The sequence below is a fragment of the Protopterus annectens genome, chromosome 12.part0 (genome assembly GCF_019279795.1).
Source record: "Protopterus annectens isolate FY-2018-M chromosome 12.part0, PAN1.0, whole genome shotgun sequence".
Classification (NCBI taxonomy): Eukaryota; Metazoa; Chordata; order Ceratodontiformes; family Protopteridae; genus Protopterus; species Protopterus annectens.
Genome location: NC_056746.1, coordinates 560,955,676 through 560,976,755, shown reverse-complemented (window position 1 = coordinate 560,976,755; position 21,080 = coordinate 560,955,676). Strand labels below are relative to the sequence as shown.

General features: G+C 40.5%; 1 protein-coding gene across 1 annotated transcript in view; it reads right to left on the bottom strand.

Annotated features, from left to right (window-relative positions):
- The window catches only part of TMEM130 (transmembrane protein 130), a 528,437-nt gene that overhangs the window by 358,841 nt on the left and 148,516 nt on the right, over positions 1 to 21,080 (bottom strand). The window contains exon 3 of the mRNA XM_044089698.1: positions 2,024 to 2,195. Coding sequence (XP_043945633.1) covers positions 2,024 to 2,195 — 172 coding nt within the window. The remainder of the gene's footprint in view (positions 1 to 2,023; positions 2,196 to 21,080) is intronic.

Genomic DNA, 21,080 nt, shown 5'->3' with positions numbered 1-21,080 from the left:
ACTCACAACTTGGAAAATTTGCAGAGGAGCTCAGAGCCCAGGAAATTTGCTGCTGATTGAAAGAGTGACAAACAAGATCTGAGGTAGTGTGGGGGGAGTGGGGCATTATGAGTAGAAGGGAGGAGCTCAAGTCTGGAATCTCAAGTTGGAGAGAGGCCGGTGGGTTCCAAGGGTCGAAACCGAAACCCACAGGTTATTGGAAATGAAAATGACAACGGCAGATTCTGCAGTTTCAAGACAGACTAGCACTACTTTTTGTGTTCCTAACTTTACTGACTACCTCACTTGGCTTTTGTTCTCCCAATAAGTCACTGTGGACATCTGAACCATACATGCCCCTTCTAGTTACATTAGAAACCTTTTACTCCAAGACCTTGCCATGAACTTGAGCCAACCTGATGTGAAGATTTAGACTGCCCACTACAGATTCCCTTATACCCATGAGTGCAGGTGGATAACTACTTCGTATGCAGTTATGTCCTGCCCGCTAAACACTGTTTTCTCCAGGAGTATTACATTCCTGATCTGCCAATAAGATTTGAATGTTCTTTTTTTTTTTGGGGGGGGGTTACAACATATTGAGTGTTTGCTCTCTTACCATAAGTTCCTGTAACACTTCAAAAGTAGTCCTTTAACATGCACTCACCCAGCCATTACAGTAAATGCTACACTATAATCACTCGTGTAGAAGCATAAGGACCAGAAATGTGTGCACTGGTCCACCAACCAGTGCATAACTATTTCAGCTGTACTTAGATGTATGTGTGGAAGTAGGTATGTGTCATCAGGGCAGTATTATCAAACTCACATTAGTGGTGTGCACATTAATGGAGGAGCCAAGGTACTGGAAACAACTTTACAAGAGTGGCCTGGATAATGGCCTCATAATGGATCAATTATTGCCCTCCAACACTGACTGACATCTCTACAGGTCTGGCATGAAAAGGTAAATCACCACTAGAAAAACAGAACCCCACAAGATGATATGGGGTGCATCAGGAATGGGAATAAAATGGTAACCGAAAAGTGGAAGTGGGGACTGATGGTTTGCAGGCAAGAAGAAGAAAAAGTCATAGATAAAAACACACAGTACTCTAGAATCTTACCAGATCTTTTGTTAATAAAAATGCCCTGCAACCTTGAATGTTGTATTTCTACTACAGAAAGGATAATTATCAGTAACGTAATTCAGATACATAATTCTCAAACTGATGCTGAATTGTGCTGCACTTCAAACTGCAAATTCTGTTCAGAGACATTCACTGCCTTCATCCCTTGAAGCTTTACAACATGTAACACTGAACAACATGTACTCTATATAGAATATCTATATATCATCAGAATCAATCTGTGCACTGAACATGAAGGAACATGTATTTAAATGATGTACAACTCTGAAACTGAATATAAATTAAACACGCAGTTTATGAGTTAAGAATGAGTGGGATTCATAATCTACTATTAACTAAGTCAAAATCGCACACATTCCCAGTACTGCGACACTTAATTAAAAGGGAAACTGTGTGACTATGAATCACTCAAGTAGGCAGTTTGAATAGTTGCTAATTTTAGTATCCCACCAAACTCTTATATTTGGTAGCAAAAGCAGCTAGCAGACCACAACTGCCAGACACCCCCCCCCCCCCACACTCAGAGACAACAGACACATGCATATACTTAGAGCAGCAGACAGTCACAAACATACATGCATACAATGGACACACACACACACACACACACACACACACACACACACACACACACACACACGTGCACACACACACACACACACACACACACACACACACACACACACACACACACACACACACACACACACACAATCACATGTACATACAGCTTAGAACCTCACACTATTCAGTGCAGCAGGACTGTGCTACTGGACAACAAAAGGGAAACTGCCAATCGAGATAACCTTGCCTACTTTGCAAAGCAACTTGCACATTACCACCATAAACTGTACCATGTACTTTAGCATTCATAAATCATCATATGAACTTACCCATCCCCAAACTCCCATTTGTAAGAAAACAGAGCTGTGCTTAAGTAAGAACTTGGGTCATGAAGTACGAATGACATTTTAGTCACTGTCTCAGTGGCCAGATTTGTGCTGTCATTTACAAACGTGGCATTTCCATCTGCCTGTGCAATCAGGATGTTTCCAACAACAGACTCTAGAAGAACAGAATAAAAATGGTTATTTGCAGAAGGACTGCCAGATATCATTGTTACACATTTATTAACTGACTCACTTATTAGGCACAGCTACCTGTTTTCCACAACAAGCAAAGATTTTTCTCTGAGTTACACATTATACAAACACAGAATGAAGGACTCAAACCTAGTCCTACTGATTATGTCTATAAATTCCTCTCTGCTGTATTACTAAGCTACATTTATAAAAGAGCAGATTCATAAACAGCACCACAAACTACTATATCTGGGTGAAAAAATACCTTAATACTGGAAACTGTTTGCCAACAAAGATAATTAAAAATATGATTACAGACAAAACTCCTACTGCAGTTACTACGGCCAGGGGTGCAGCCAAGCATACAGTATGTTCTCAGTTGACTACACTGTTTTCTGAGGACCTCTCATAAGTCAGAAATATAAATTACAGAGGCCAGATGTTTACAGCTGTATAAGCCAATGTTGCAATACTTACCTGTAAACAACTTACTTAAAGATGAAATAATTTATCAAAAACAAAAGAAAATGTATAGTTGAAATTAAGCATCAAGCAGTGCAACATCAATACACAGATTCAGCAGAAACGCAAATGGCAGATACTGTGCAACTCTCATCACTTCCCTGTGCACCTCTCTGATTTCATAATAAAATTTTGGTGATTATTCAATGAATTCTCTCTAAATACAGAGCCTGTACATTTCATTAGGGCCACAAGGCCTATATTTATTTCTGGATTTAAGTATTAGTAAAGTACAGAGTGTTGCTGCAGGCAAAGCAAACAAACAGACTGAAAAACACAGACATCAACTTCCTACTTCAAAGAATTCTTAATGTCAAAACAAGACATTGCTTAGACTTTGTGTTTTCTTTTGCTTCCTCAAGATGAACAAGTCAGACAAGGTAGAGCTAGAATTCCTGGTCTTAAAAGGAAAAACTAAAGATTATGTCAAGCTATTTTTCAATGTGACAGCACAAAACAGCACTGCATTAGGTTTATAAACCAGTTAGTGGTTATCTCAGCTCTGTTAGGGACACACTTAAGATACACACGCTCACTTCACTGTTGACAGCCTAAAACATGAGATTAACAATTGTGAAGGATGAACTCCCGATCTTGTCAAACCTGGTATCTTATTACACTGGAACTATACAATAATTAATTATGTTGTACTGTAAAGTAGGTGGAGAACAGAAACATACGCAAAAGTATGTCTTTAATTTTTAACATTAAACTGTGGATACGCACATTTATTGTTTCTTTATATTGTACCTCTCCTGATAACAAGTGGCTCCTTACTCTGTCAGCTTTAGATACCAGCTCCAGACTAACCCACTCATTTTATGTCTCCTGACTGTGTAAAATCAAACGAACAAGAGTCCAGCCGCACCAGAAATGTGCAAGAAACTGCAAAAGTCCAGATAAAACTCCACAAATTTATTATAGACAGTTAAGCCCTTTCATGCCCAAGTGGGACTTCTTCAGAAAGTACAGTTGTGTACACTTACCATAAATGTAGATGTTCGAGTGTATTCACTGTTGCAGTCATTACATCTGGGTAATCTGCTGGCAGGTTGCCCTAAGTCGGCCTGAATAACAAAGTCTTGGGTCCTGTGTCGGTTGCTATATCCTCTTCCATGACGTCAGGTCGTTAGGGGTATAAAACATGCAGCCGATGCCATTTTAATCAGTTTTTCTTGCCCCAGATGTCACGTGCCCCCCAAATGTGGAGCAAAAAAAAAAAATATATATATATATATATATATATATATATATATATATATATATATATATAAATAAAACAGTAAATATATATAAATGCACTTTTAGAAATATACAATTTACCTTCAACTAAAAAGCAAATACACCACAAAGGCTTTTGAGTAAAGTGAAGGATAGAGAAATATAGAAAAGGGGGATGGTTGGTGGGTAACATGGACTGCAACAGTGAATACACTCGAACATCTACATTTATGGTAAGTGTACACAACTGTACTATGTTCTTCGTGTTTCACTTGCAGTCATTACATTTGGGTAGAATCCGAAAGCTATGGATGGGAGGATGGAACTAGACAGCATTAGGAGCGGCTATAAGGCCCTGCAGGACTGCAGTGGCAAAGCCTGCCCTGGATTTGGAGAAGAGAGGTAAATGATAATGCTTTGTGAAGGTGTGAACAGAGCTCTAAGTAGCAGCTTCTAGAATGTCTTTGGTTGGGACCCCTCTGAGAAAAGCTGCTGAAGTAGACGCAGCCCTTTTGGAATGTGATCTGATCCTCTTGGGCACAGGTCATGGTGTAAATAGCAGAAACGAATGCAGTGGCTTATCCATTTAGAAATAGTCTGCTTTGATATAGCCTTCCCCTCTGATCCTGCAGCAAATGGAGAGATATCTATACCAAGCGATTGCAGCCCCCCAAACATCTCCAACGCCCAAGTGAGAACTGCTCTCTCCAAAGCAAAAAACACAGCATCCATGGGACCTGATGGTGTCCCCGGCTGTGTGCTCCACGAACTCAACGAGGAATTAAACCCACAGCTAGGACAGCTGTTTAATCATAGTCTTACCTCTGGATACGTACCCAGGGAGTGGCGCACTGCAACTGTGGTCCCACTTCACAAAGGTGGTGCCTCCACCGACCCTGGAAATTACCGGCCCATTAGCTTGACAAGCCTTATCTGCAAAGCCATGGAGAGGATCATAATGGACCTCATAAATAAAGACATAGGGAATTTGCAGACTTTGGATCCATCCCAGTTTGGCTTTGTCAAAGGCAGATCATGCCTTCTAAACTTGGTTGACTTTTTCGAAACAGTCACCAAAGCCATTGATGAGGGAAAGGCAGTCCATACAGCCTACCTCGATCTGGCGAAGGCCTTCGATACAATACCCCACTCGGGTATCATTGAAAAACTCATCAGCTTAAATGTTAACCCATACATCACAAGATGGGTTGCAAACTGGCTGAGTGACAGAACCCACAGGGTCAGAGTTGCTGGCGCCATGTCAGACTCAAAGCCTGTCACAAGTGGTGTACCACAGGGCTCAGTCCTGGGCCCACTCTTGTTTGGCATCTACTTTTCCGAGTACAAGCAAACACAGGAGGGTTATGGCTGACAAAGTTTGCAGATGACTGCAAACTGGGCGCCATAGTAGAACACACATCTGACACAGATATCCTTCAGAAGGGTCTCACAGAAACGGATAACTGGTGCCAGAGCCATGGCCTAAAGTTAAATGCCAAAAAATGCATAGTCATACCCTTCGGGAAAAACAAGGTTACCCCTAGCTACCAAATAGGTGGCAATCCACTGAGCACAGAAGAAGTTATCAGGGACCTGGGGACCCAGGTTGATAGTAGTCTGTCATTCGACACCCATGTAGCTAAAGTAGTTAGGAAGACCTTCTACATTGCCCACCTTATCATGAAGGGATTCTCATCTAGATCAAGGGAGGTCATAGTCTCCCTATACTCATCACTCATCAGACCAATGATTGAGTACAATGCCCCATTCGGAATGTATCTGACCCGACACTTGCAGCAGCTGGAGAGGCCACAAAAGTTCCTCACCAAAAGGATAAAGGGTCTCAAACATCTGTCCTATGCTGCCCGACTGAAAGAACTCCAGCTCTATTCAGTCGCTTACGCTTGCTCAGAGGTGACCTTTGCCTAACATACAAGGCCATGTCAAACCCAGATTTGATGAATATGCTTCACCTCAAAAATCTAGATCCGTCAGAGCCACAAGGGCGGAGACTTAAACCTCGACACGGCTATTAATAGGACGTGCTGGAGGGATAGATTCATCACCCAAAGACTCCCTATGCTGTGGAATAAAATCCCGGTATATGTGAGGCAGAGCACCTCGCTGGCCTTGTTCAAGAGAAATCTTGACCAATGGATGGGAGATCGCAGATATACCCCAGGGATTACCTCAGTGTCACTGCTCAACAGAGGCACAGCAAAATAATGGGTATAGTTCCCCATACTAAAGGGGTGGCGTAAGCCACAAAACTATGGGCTAGGCTTGTAAATGCCCTCGGGCAGATAGCCTAGTATGAACCTATGAACCTATGAACCTAAATGCTACCAGTAGTTGCTCAGACTTTCTTAGAGATTTGGTCTTATTTAAGTAGAATCTTAGTTGTCTGTGTACATCCAATGAATGCAGAATCCACTCCCCCTTGTTCTGCGGATTTGGGTAAAATGTTGGCAGGTGAATGGTCTCGTTAAGAGCCACACTGGATACCACCTTAGGCATAAAAGAAGGACTGGTCCTGAGGGACACCCTGTCCGGGTAAAATATAATGAAAGGCACTACTGCCATGAGAGCCTGTAGTTCTAAAACCCTTCTTGCTGAAGTGACTGCCAAAAGAAAAGCTGTTTTCCAAGATAGAAATTTTATAACCACAGTAGCTACTGGTTCAAAAGGAGGCAGAGTGAGTTTTTCCAGCACAAATTGAGGTCCCATGCAGGAGTTGGTGCTCTTCTGGGAGGCCTTAAATTGTTGGCCCCTCTAAGATACTGTTTAAGCAGTGGATGAGAAGAGAGGGGAGGCTCTGTGTTGTAATGAGCCGAGATGGTGGAGGCATGAATTTTTATTAAAGAAAAAGATCCAGCATCTCAGTCAGGTATTGTAAAATCTGAGGAATATTGAGCTTTGATGTGTCTATTCCTTGTGCTTGGTTCCAAGCACAGAATCTCTTCCATATATCAGCATAAGATTTTCTAGTACTAGGCCTTCTGGCTTCCAAAATGACATCCATCATGGATTTACTGAGAGGTGTTGTTTGAATAATTAGTTGATTAGCCATGCTGCCAGATTCAGAGTTTGGATCTGAGTGTGCAGAATTTGATAGTTCTGCTGAGACAGTAGATGAGGTATCTGAGGCAAGTACCATGGAGGAAGCTGAGACATATTCCTTAGAAGCGGGTACCAGTGCTGGCGTGGCCAGTCCGGAGCAATTAGGATCATTTTTGTTTTTTTCCTGCCTGGCTTTTAGTAAGACCTTGGAAAGCAGAGGCAGAGGGGGAAAGGCATAGACTGATAGGTTTTTCCAGCTGAAGGATAGAGCATCCGCTTTCCATGCTTTTTTGTGATGATTTCTTGTGCAGAATTTGTCCAGCTGATAATTTTGGGGAGAGGCAAATAGATCTATGTCTGGGCACCCCCATTTCTGTGTCAACATGCTGAAGATTTGTGGATCCAGTTTCCATTCGTGAGGGTCCATAATATTTCTGCTTAGGTCGTCTGCCAGAGTATTTTGCTTTCCTGGCAGGAACTGAACTTGAAGATGTATCTGGTAAGCCAAGGCTGTGTTCCACAAGGCCATGGCTAGTCTGCAAAGGGGGTAGGAATGTGTACCCCCTGCTTGTTTATGTACCACATAACTGTGGTGTTGTCGTCTTTATTAGTAGTTGTCCTGGATGAAGTAAGTCCTTGAAGGCTGTCAGAGCATTCTGAACAGCTAGCATCTCTTTCTGGTTGATATGCAGATGCATTTGGTTTGCCCTCCATTTACCCTGAATGCATCTCCCTGCCAGGTGGGCCCCCCAAGCATAGTCTGACGTGTCTGTAGTTAGGGTTTGGGTAGCAGGGGGTAGAGTGAATGACAGTCCCTTGTTTTGGTGACATGTCTCTGCCCACCAAAGAAATTCCTGTTGTAGGCAGGGAATAAGAGGAATCATAGTTTTCAGGCTGTGATAATGTTGATTCCAGAAACTCTTTAGGTACCATTGAAGTTTCCTCATATGCAGTCTCGCATACGGAATTAGTAGGATGCAGGAAGCCATGAACCCCAAAGCCTGCAGAAATTGTCTTGCAGATAACTGGGTTTTTTGTTGCCATTTGTTTGAAGTATGTTGTCAGTTGCCTTTGTTTGTCTGGCGTGAGGTAAGCCATCTGGGCAGTTGTATTCAAGCTTGCACCCAGGAATGTAATTATTTGAGAGGGTACCAGTTGTGATTTATTTTCATTTATGGTGTACCCTAGGCATGCTAGAAGCCTTTTTACAAATGCCAGATGTTGAAGAAGAGTGTCCTTGCCCTCTGCTTGAATGAGACAATCATCCAGATAAGAATAAATTTGAATGCTTTTTTTTTTTGTCTACAAAATGCAATAACTGGTGCCAGGCAGTTTGTAAAGACCCTGAGCGCAGCAGATAAGCCAAAGGACAGTGCAGAGAATTGGGGTAATGCAAAAAAACCTGCTTTGAAGCGGAGGAATCTTCTGCATGACTCCCTTATTGGGATATGCAGGTATGTCACTTTTAAGTCTAGAGTTACTAACCAAGCATTCCTGCTTAGCATAGGCAGTAGCTGTTGTAAAGTCAGCATTTTGAATTTTGGAATGTCCAGGAACGTGTTCAGAATCGATAAATCCAGTATTGGACGCCAAGAATCATCTTTTCTGGGTACCAGGAAAAGTCTTGAATAAAAACATTGCCCTTTTTCCTTTTCTGGTACCGGTTGAATAGCTCCCATATCCATGAGGGACTTGATTTGTTTCTGGGCCTCTGCCCACTGGTTTTCTGGCAGATCCAGCCATCCATTTGGAATTGGCAAAGTATGGAAATGAAATCTGTATACCTGGGATACTACATTTACTACCCACTTGTCATGGGTAATTAATTGCCAATTTTGAGCATGAAGTGCTAGTTTTTCCCCCAAGGGGGGCTGATAAAAGATAAGTGCTTGGTGATGGCAGAGGAAAGTCATTGAGACTGCTTACTATAGGGTTGTGCTTTGTTTCCTCCAGGTTTGGAGTCAGAGGCACCCCATTGCTTTGATCTGAAAGAACCCTGTGATTGGTATCTGCAGCCTTTGTAGCAGCTGGATTTGCCCTGAGTGGCTCTGTTGGACACAGGAAAGGACCAATTTTTAGTAGGCCAGTGCCTACTGAATCTGGGTGGCTGCACTTGCATCTAACAATTAAGCTATAACATGATCAGGCAAATTTTGCTCCTTGAGCCAGACATGCCTTCTAATCACAGATCCAGTAACGGCGGCCCTACAAGAGGCCTCCAAGGAATCAAAACCACATTGCAAAGTATGCTTCCCAACCTGTTCTGCTGAATGTAATAATTCCTGTAATTCTTTATTTTCCACACAATCAGAATTTTCAGTAAGCCCATAACATGCTGTTGGTATTTAAGCATATTAAACTGGCAGTTTAAAGCCCCGATTTCCAAGGTTGCAGATGTATAAACCTTCTTACCCCATCTATCCTGCGCCCCGGAATCTCTATCAGAAGGGGTAGCACTTTTGGCTGTACAGGCCCATACACCCTTAGGACCCTGAGAAATAGTCTCAGGATCAGAGCAGGATTTTTGAAAATAAATTTGTGGGAGTCAGGAACCCTGTAATATCTGTCTGGCTTCCAAGGAACCGGAGGCAGGGAATCAGGAGCCATGCTTGATTCCGAAAACACATCATCAACAATGTTTAATACAGGAGGTATTGCCAAAGGCCTATGCTGAGGGAGAAGAAGGAAATCCCTCAGCCTCTTTTTTGATTCAAAGAAGTCCTGACTCTCCCAGTGAAAATGTTCCCTTAAAGTATGTAGAGTCTCTCCAAAAGAGTAATCCTCAGGAGGAGATGCAGATGGGATGGATTCCTCTGCATCAGAATCCTCATAGGGTGGAATAGAGAATTCCTGATCAGAAGTGGACTCAGAAGAAATGGAAACCTGGTCTGAAGATTCATAGTGAGTGCCTTGCCTAGGCCTCTTAGCGAGGGGGGGGGGGGGTTGGGAACCCCTAATCAAGGTAATTATATCCTCACCATTTTGATAATCTGTTTTTAGGCATAGGGGCCTGAGCACGTGGCTCATGCATCGGTTTTTTAGACATAGAAATTGTTTTTGACCTTGTTTTTGTTGCTGGCGTCAGTTTAATGTAAAAATGCTGAGGCCTGAAAACACCCTCAGAAGCCGGTACCTGCTTAGCGGCTCCGTCCCATCCAAGGGAGAGACATCCGCGGGTTCAATACTCTGAGAATCTCGCGGCATCCAAATGGGTCTCGGTAGAGGCCTGCGACTCAAAAGTAGCGGGTATCAGGGGCTGCGAAAGTGCCTCACTGAGTACCGGTGAACCGGTGAATGGCTTAGGAGAAGCTTCGTCACCTGTTTTGGACCTTGACGGTCTGTCTCTGTCTTTTTCTTTGCGTTTTTTATGAATTCTGGTAGTCAGATTGCTAACCAACGATGACATTTCAGGATACTTAAATCTTGGACCAAAAAATTTAGAAGCAAAAATATACCGACGCTTAATAGTGTGTTGGTTAAATCTAGCACAGAACGGACAGCAAGGCACATTATGATCAGGGCCTAGGCAAGGAATACAGTACAAATGAAAATCCTTATGAGGTATTTGCTTCCCACAAGTAATGCAATTATTAACTTTTACTGACATTGGTAAGGCGCAAGAAAAAGTCTCCCCAACGGGGTACTTAGCTTTAGTTTGAAGACTTCGGTTCTGAAACTCGAATATGAAAATATCAGGAGTCGGCCGACCGGCACTTGCGAACTGCTTCTGCTTCGGGCACCGTGCAGCAAGAAAGACTTATTAAAATGGCATCGGCTGCATGTTTTATACCCCTGATGACCTGACGTCATGGAAGAAGAGACAGCAACCAAAGCGGGACCCAAGACTTTGTTATTCAGATCGACTGAGGGAAACCTGCCAGTAGATTACCCAAATGTAATGACTGCAACAGTGAAACACGAAGAACATCTACCATTATTAAAATACAAACCATTTAAATATATCTCAAACTAATCATGTGACATTCAATATCCAAATCAGTTTAATAAACAAATAAAACCCTTAAGACTGTGTACATAGAACCTAGTGCTTCTTCGTGTTTCACTGTTGCAGTCATTACATTTGGGTAGAATCCCAAAGCTACGGATGGGAGGATGGCACTAAATAGCATTAGGAGCGGCTATAAGGCCCTGCAAAACTGCAGTGGCAAAGCCTGCCCTGGACTTAGAGAAGAGAGGCAAATGATAATGCTTTGTAAAAGTATGAACAGAGCTCCAAGTAGCAGCTTCTAGAATGTCTTTGGTTGGAACTCCTCTGAGGATAAACAGGCCACTGCTAGGATCAAACCCAGGACCCTACACACCATAGCCAAAGTGATGTACCACTAAGCCATCTCAGACATTATATCCAGACTGTGACAATGTTGACTCCATAAACTTTTTAGATACCACTGAAGTTTCCTCATATGCAGTCTTGCATATGGAATTAGTAGAATGCATGATGCCATGAACCCCAAAGCCTGCAGAATTTGTCTTGCAGATAACTGTTTTTTTGTTGCCATCTGTTCAAAGTATATAGTCAGTTGCCTTTGTCTGTCTATAGTAAGGTAAGCCATCTGGGCAGTTGTATTCAAGCTTGCACCCAGGAATGTTATCTTTTGAGAGGGTACCAGTTGTGATTTCTTTTCGTTTATTGTGTACCCTAGGCATGTTAGGAGCCTTTTTACAAATGCCAGATGTTGAAGAAGAATGTCATTGTTTTCTGCATGAATGAGACAGTCATCCAAGTAAGGATAGATTTGTATGCTTCTTTGTCTGCAAAATGCAATTACTAGTGCCAGGCACTTTGTAAAGACCCTGGGTGCAGTAGATAAGCCAAAGGGCAGTGCAGAGAATTGGTAATGCATAAAACCTGCCTTGAAGCGGAGGTATCTTCTGCACGATTACCTTATTGGGATATGCAGGGATGCCTCTTTTTAAGTCTAGAGTCACCAACCAAGCGTTCTTGCCCAGCATGGACAGTAACTGTTGTAAAGTCAGCATTTTGAATTTTGGAATATCCAAGAACGTGTTCAAAATCGATAAGTCCAGTATTGGAAGCCAGGCATTATCTTTTCTGGGTACCAGGAATAGTCTTGAGTAGAAACCTTGTCCTTTTTCCTGTTGTGGCACTGCCCTTAAAGTATACAAGGTTTCTTCAAAGGAATAATCCTCAGGAGGAGATGCAGATGGGATGGATTCTTCTGCATCTGAATCCTCATAGGGTGGTATAGAAAATTCCTGATCAGAAGAGGAATCAGAAGAAATAGAAACCTGATCTGAAGATTCATACTCAGTGTCTTGAATAGGCCTCTTAGTGGGGGGGAGTTGGGAACCCGTGATCAAGGTAATTAAGTCCTCAGCCATTTTGATCATCTGTTTTTTAAGCATAGGGGCCTGAGCACGTGGCTCATGCATCGATTTTTAGACTTAGAAGCTGTTTTTGTTTTTTCTTTTGAAGCTGGTGTCAGTTTTATATAGAAATGTTGAGGCCTGAAAACACCCTCAGAAGCCGGTGCCTGCTCAGCGGCTCAGGACCCATCCGAGGGAGAGACATCCGCGGGTTCAATACTCTGAGAATCTCGTGGCATACCGGACTCCGCATGGGTCTCAGTAGAGGCCTGCGACTCAAAAGTAGCTGGTATCAGGGACTGCGAAAGCGCCTCACTGAGTACCGGCGAACCGGCGACTGGCTTAGGAGAAGCTTCGTTGTCGGTTTTGGACCTCGACAGTCTGTCTCTGTCTTTTTCTTTGTGTTTTTTGTGAACTCCGGTAGTCGGATTGCTATCCGACGACATTTCAGGGTAATTAAATCTGGATCCAAAATATTTTGAAGCAAAAATATACCAACGCTTAATACTGCGTTGGTTAAATCTAGCACAAAACTGACAGCAAGGCACATTATGATCTGGACCTAGGCAAGGAATACAGTACAAATGAAAATCCTTATGAGGTATTTGCTTCCCACAAGTAATACAATTATTAACTTTTACTGACATCGGTAAGGAGCAAGAAAAAGTTTCCCCAACAGGGTACTTAGCTTTATTGAAGACTTCGGTTCTGAAACTCGAATGCGAAAATTTCAGGAGTCGGCCGACCGGCACTTGCGAACTGCTTCTGCTTTGGGCACCGCACGGCAAGAAAGACTGAATAAAATGGCGTCGGCTGCATGTTTTATACCCCTGATAACCTGGCATCATGGAAGAGGAGACAGCAACCGACTTAGGACCCAAGACTTTGATATTCAGGCCGACTGAGGGCAACCTGCTAGCAGATTACCCAAATGTAATGACTGCAACAGTGAAACACGAAGAACATCCTAGTGCTTAAACTAAAACACAAATGCATAAAATAGTATAAGAAGAGATGCGTATGACCCTGCATAATACATGGATTCATATTAGAACAACACCCCCATAACTTATTAAATATTAAATGTATGTTTACATAACACCAACTTTAAAAATATATGTAAATAACATATATTATAAAACAACTACTAAACATATAAACTTTTTAACTTTAATACAGGGAATGAAGCCTACTCTATTAGCCCTTTATTAAAGTTAACTCATTAACCCCGAGTACCGTCACATGGTGCCTATGTGCTTACATCCGAGCATGCTATGTGCCGGTAGTAATTGTATGGAGTTACACCCGAGTGCCTTCCACAAACGTGTCTAACTTTTCATTCATATTGTAGCTCCTGTGTTAAAAATTAAGTTGAAAAACTTTCTCAACTTAGTTTTGAGTGTGGATTTACATGATGTCCGTATTTGAATTTTCTGAGAAAATCGGCTTTCCATGCACTCCATTTGTTATTACAGTAAGCAATGCAAGAAGCAAGTAGTGGCAGCCAATCGGATTCTTCCAGGCAAAGCCAATACGTGCATAACACCTCCAAGTCAAAACATTGTACGAAAAAGTACTTATATGTAGGCTTTGGAAGAACATGCCCTAACGATACTGGTTCCTTTTACTGGTCAAATTGTTTAGGTGACCTGCGCGAATGGTAGGACCTCAATTTTGCTTAAAACGCAAAATAACTGCTGTATCTTTCACATTCCCAAAACGTGAATTGCAGTATTTTAATTCTACAGTAGGTTGCTGCACTAGTAAAATCTGATTTCTTGCTGCGAATCTAAAACCGACTTGCTTGCTTTCTGCACTGATGGTTTTTTAGCCCTGCAGAGCTCGGTCGGTCTAAAAATGGTGCCTAATTTGGTTAAGCTGCATTTGAGATGTCTTCTGGTAACCCATAACAAAATCATTTACATGTTGGTGTGGTGAAGTGTTTCTTGGTTTTACAGTCTTCTGGTAATGTTACATCTTCATTTATTTGCCACTTTGCTATCTTTTACGGTGGTGGTGTTCTGATATACGTATAGTCCTATGGAGGAAAGGTAATACAAAGTTTTTTTCTATATTATGAATCTTTGCGCTGTTTTGTCAGTGAAATATCTGCTAGGTGTTGTGAGGTATTGTGGTAGTGTTCACTGATTCCTAATCCTCTGATGCGTAACCTTTTTTTTTTTTTAATGGATTGCGTTTTTTTTCAACACTTTCTTTAGTGCTTACCTACATCCTGATTCTTACACCACACAAGTAAAGTATATGTGGGTGTAGTAGTTTAATTCAAATTCTCAGATTATAGTGTAGTCGACTTTGAGCCACAGATAAGATAGCAAAACACTTATCCAGCCAAACGCATTCACAAGTCGCACTCGACTTCTGTCATTATCCCACGAATGCCCACAACCATCCATGGCACTTTTACCTAGAGGTCATTTTAAAAGTCCCAATCTACCTCACAGGTATTTGGGAATGTGGGATGAAATGGGTGCACACAGAGAATGCCGACAGAACACAGGAAGAACGTGGAACTTCCGCACAAAAGCCACCCCAGTTGTGAGCTGGACCGGAGAATCTCTTGCTGTTTGGTGACAGCCACTGTGCCCATCGCTAATTTCACTTCTGATTACCAAAGTCTATAAATATACATTTTTGTTGGCCCCTTACACCAGTACTACACAAACTACTACACTGAAGCAGCTGCAAATGTTTTTCTTTATTAAGTTTCAAATACATTATTCAGATGCACGTACTTCCCGTACCGATCGTTGTGCTATGCAATGTATTTATTTAACCAGGGATAATGTCATATGCAGACTTTGTTACATTTCTCTGATAAGATGCTGTGCCTAGAATTTTATGGAAGCAGTTGACCTAGCATAAACATGCTTTCTTTTGTTCAACCTTGTTATTTTACTTCATATCCGCTTCTTATTAATTCAGTTAGCATTCAAGATAATTGTACTAAACCTTTGCTTAGCTATACAAGTTTTATTGATTACTACTTTTCCTGTTGAATGGATTCATCTCCAGAATATGCATTCCTTTTTCTTCTTAATTTATTTTACTCTACGGTTGTTATCTACTGTGTTTAGGCAGCAGACTCTCTTTTGATGCATAAGGCTGTGGGTTCTATTCCCACAACAGGTAGATGTATTTCTGACAATACAGTGCAGCAGAAGGGTTTAGGGGGTGGTGCACATTTAAGTCTGTCTTCCTTCAGATCAGATATTAAATTTAGGTCCCATCTACTTGATTTTGTGGTAGATCAGGTGGTTGTGAAAGATCCCGGTCTAATTTACAGACTTATTTTGTTTTCTGTTCTGACATAATTTTTGATGAATTCCTCTTCCAAATCAAATTGCTGAAATGGCAATGCTGAAGAAATTCAGCATGTACACTGTTGGTGGACTTGCTCAAAGAAGCAAAGGTACTGAACTCAGATAGCAACATTCACCAGTACCTTAAGGACCATTAATTTGACCTTACATCCTAAACTTTTATTATTTGACATGCTACGTATCTTCTGAATCAGTATAATTTAGAAAGTAATATAGCCAATAGCCACAAAACCAATCAGCACACAGTCAACCCAAAGAATCCACGGCTTGTCCAGGGATATAAAAGATTTAATGAAAATAGACAAAATTAATTCCAACGACAAAGACAAACAACAGGGTTAAGCGCTTTCATCTGAAAAACCAGACTTCCTCAGAACCCCGAACCATGTTACCAAAACCATTTAAAAACCTTTTTTGGCGCCAAAAAAATAATAATAATAACAACAATAATGACATACATTTAAAGACACAAGCTCCCCAAAACATTCAATTAATACCAAGTGAACAAAATAGCAAGCAATCAAACAAAAAAACAGTCAAATTAAAATAAAAAAATAAAAACAATCTTGTTACAATCACACTATGGGTGACTGTATTAATTAAAATATATAATAATTAATAATAATAATAATAATAATAATAATAATAATAATAATAATAATTGTTATACCAATTGATAGTAATTGATTTGTACCATCCAAAAAAGGATGCTAAATATGAATTAGTTGTAAGTTAAATAAAGTAAAATATAATAAACATATTTATTACCATTCAACTTCCTTCAAGCCAAAATCAAAAAAGGCTTGATACTAATGTAGTCATTGATTCCTGGAAATCGTGTAGTGTCTGTTAATATTTGCCATTTGGCTTCTTTCATACCAAGCAAGGCTTTCCAGTTGCCCCCAAAAGGAGAACACTCTATGGTATCAATAATAGCAAATTTAAACCTGTGTGTCTCACCGTAGGAAGAAATGTGCCTGTAAAGCGCATTCTTAGAATCTTTCTTTTTAATCTTACATAGATGTTCATAGATACGTTTTTTTAAAAAGCCTCTCAATTTTCCCTATGTAGTGTGCTGGGCAGGCCAAACAAGTGGCAATGTAAACTACCTTAGTAGTGTTACAATTCCCTGCCTTGCACCTCACATGTGTCTTCTTAAAGTCTGCCAACCTAATAACCTCATCTTCTCTAATGGCATCACACTGCCTACAATGTCCACATTTCCTTGTCGCCCCAAATTTGCGTTTAATGTTGTTCCCCGTCTCAAGTAAACTCTTGAGGTTGGGTCCAGTCTTAAACACAAACGTGGGTGTCTTACCCAAAGTGACTTCTAAATCGTGATCTACGTTAAAAAACTTCCAATGCTCACAAATAATGTTCTTAATGTGTTGGATGTGTGGGGAATAAGTCAAAATACACCCTCTCTGCTTGTTCATAGCGCTGGAATCACCCATATTCATCCTAGGGGAACCCACACCCAAAACTGGGAGGTATCTAGGGCCCATTCACCTTTAACAAAAGATACAACATCGTCCAATAATGAGATGGGGTACCCTCTGTCAAGGAACATAGATTTGATGAAATCAAGTTCCTTACACATAGTGTCTCTATGAGAGGACATCCGGGCTGCCCTGATACATTGTCCCTTGAAAACGTTTTTAAAAATATGTCTAGGGTGGTTACTACTGTATTCCAAGTAGTCATTAGAAAATATAATTTTTTCTCACCGTGGGTTTAATATTTACAACTACACAGATATACACATCACTGATGAAATGTTCCACTTATTTACCAAAGGGACTAAATTTATTCCTACGGTGTGTTTTAATTTAGTGGATGTCATTAAAGATGTCAAGTTGTTCTGTAGGCGGTTGAATTTAGCCCTGCAGTTTCAACAGACCTCAGAGGACCAACACATTATCCCCAGTACTAAAATCGTCAAAAGGAGCACCTTTATTCCAGTTTCCCACCCACAGGTGTCTCACTTTGAGAAAATGGTTTGTCAGGATATTTACAGTTTTAACAAAACTGTTAAAGGTAAGAACATTGAACGTTTTAATAACAACAATAAAAACAAAAATGCCGACAATTTAACTACCGACGAACGCAAATGTTTAGATTTTTTCATCTCCAATAGAGACATTCGGGTAATGAAGCCCGACAAAGGGGGGTGGGATAGTGTTGTTCAAAAGTGTCGATTACACCAATGCTATGACCAATATTATTTTACAATCAGGTAATTACGAATTGGTATCTTGAATGAAATCAACATAGGGCACAAAAGGATTGATTTAGCTATCGAAGAATACTACTTGAACCAGAGGATTACTAAGGACATTTTTGAATTTTTAAAGGTTGAATATCCTGTCCTGGCTACTATCTTTGGTATACCTAAAGTCCACAAAAGCGTTTCCCAGCCTCCTTTTAGACCCATTGTTTCTGGTAGTCGTTCCAAGACTTACCCAATAGGGGTCATTACAGACAGATGGACTAAACCATTATACGTTAAGGTCCCACACCTTATTAAGGACTCCTGGTCCTTTCTTGGTAAATTGACTCCAGACTTGTGGAGAAAAGGGTTAACGTTTATTACGATCGATGTAGTTTACGTTTTTTCCTGTATACCGAGGGACACAGGTCTTGAATTTTTCAGTAACAGTCTTAGACAATGCTCAGACTTTAATTGAGACCGGATTTGTCTCATTGTCGACATGATGGCCCTTGTATTGGATTACAATTTTATTCAATTCGAAGGGGAATACTTCAAACAAAAGACAGGCGTTGCGATGGGGGCATCTTGTGCCCCCATCTTCGCCAATATGGTCATGCTTGAGTGGGAAAAAAAATGTTTGTTTCCTAGTCAATTTTTTTCTCATGTGGTGTATTACAACCGATATTTGGACGACATTTTCATTTTATGGAATGGCCCTACTAATACGATCCCTCTCTTCATTGACTACATAAACCAAACTACAGATTTTTTGAAATTTACATACCACTTTGATACAAATGGTATTTCTTATCTGGATCTTTTTATCAGTCACTCAGACAATGGGTTTATGTCCCGTATTTTCAGGAAAGAAACATTTTCTAATGACTACTTGGAATACAGTAGTAACCACCCTAGACATATTTTTAAAAACGTTTTCAAGGGACAATGTATCAGGGCAGCCCGGATGTCCTCTCATAGAGACACTATGTGTAAGGAACTTGATTTCATCAAATCTATGTTCCTTGACAGAGGGTACCCCATCTCATTATTGGACGATGTTGTATCTTTTGTTAAAGGTGAATGGGGTCATAGATACCCCCCAGTTTTGGGTGTGGGTTCCCCTAGGATGAATATGGGTGATTCCAGCGCTATGAACAAGCAGAGAGTGTGTATTTTGACTTATTCCCCACACATCCAACACATTAAGAAAATTATTTGTGAGCATTGGAAGTTTTTTAACGTAGATCACGATTTAGAAGTCACTTTGGGTAAGACACCCACGTTTGTGTTTAAGACTGGACCCAACCTCAAGAGTTTACTTGAGACGGGGAACAACATTAAACGCAAATTTGGGGCGACAAGGAAATGTGGACGTTGTAGGCAGTGTGAAGCCATTAGAGAAGATGAGGTTATTAGGCTGGCAGACTTTAAGAAGACACATGTGAGGTGCAAGGCAGGGAATTGTAACACTACTAAGGTAGTTTACATTGCCACTTGTTTGGCCTGCCCAGCACACTACATAGGGAAAACTGAGAGGCTTTTTAAAAAACGCATCTATTAACATCTATATAAGATTAAAAAGAAAGATTCTAAGAATGCGCTTTACAGGCACATTTCTTCCTACGGTGAGACACACAGGTTTAAATTTGCTATTATTGATACCGTAGAGTGTTCTCCTTTTGGGGGCAACTGGAAAGCCTTGCTTGGTATGAAAGAAGCCAAATGGCAAATATTAACAGACGCTACACGATTTCCAGCAATCAGTGACTACATTAGTATCAAGCCATTTTTGATTTTGGCTTGAAGGAAGTTGAATGGTAATAAATATGTTTATTATATTTTACTTTATTTAACTTACAACTAATTCATATTTAGCATCCTTTTTTGGATGGTACAAATCAATTACTATCAATTGGTATAACAATTATTATTATTATTATTATTATTATTATTATTATTATTATTATTAATTATTATATATTTTAATTAATACAGTCACCCATAGTGTGATTGTAGCAAGATTGTTTTTATTATATTTTTTATTTTTTTTTTTTTTTTTTTATATTTTTATTTTATTTTGACTGTTTTTTATTTGATTGCTTGCTATTTTGTTCACTTGGTATTAATTGAATGTTTTGGGGAGCTTGTGTATTTAAATGTATGTCATTATTGTTGTTATTATTATTATTTTTTTGGCGCCAAAAAAGGTTTTTAAATGGTTTTGGTAACATGGTTCGGGGTTCTGAGGAAGTCTGGTTTTTCAGATGAAAGCGCTTAACCCTGGTGTTTGTCTTTGTCGTTGGAATTAATTTTGTCTATTTTCATTAAATCTTTTATATCCCTGGACAAGCCGTGGATTCTTTGGGTTGACTGTGTGCTGACTGGATTTGTGGTTCGTCTACACTACCTTGATTTTAAATAGCCACAAAACATTGTACTTCATCACACTGGAATTCTTCCCTTTTATCTGTCTTCCCAGCTCAAGATTTATAGATTTAAACTAACTATTCAACAGTTAATGTGAATGGGGTTAAATGCGATTTGTTTTCCTTCTTTTTTGTTTTCCTATTGTTTCTCTTCATTTCTGCATTTTGTCACCTTCATTCTACGTACACTTGTTCCTTTTTCACTTTTTTCCTGTAGGCTTTCTATGTTCCAACCTGCCAGCTGTCAGCCTTCATCTCATGAGCTGTGCCCACTAGTTCTCTATCAATGACAATACTACCATTGATTTGGGTGAGGAACAACCAGAAATTGCCATAATCCATTCATGTATGTAGGCAGCTATACCCCGGATATACATAGACCATCCACCTTCCCTGCAGCCTCTTACCCATTAAATGGCTCAGCAATCCCATACAACAAACATTCCTGGAAATATTGTGGAAATATTTCATACTGGTGCTTGCGCAAACATCAACATTTTACTGAAGGGGGTTGCTTGGGTGAATGTTTCATTTTGGTGCATGTACATACCAGGAACTGTTACTAAAGGATCATTTGGGGAGATATTTCATTCTCATGCTTGCCCATACAGCAACATTTTATTGAAGGTGAATGTCTCCTTTAGATGGCTGCACATACTAGGAAATGCTACTGAGGGGTCGTTTGGGGAAATGTTTTAGTTTGGTGATTGTACATATCGCAACATTATCCTGAAGGG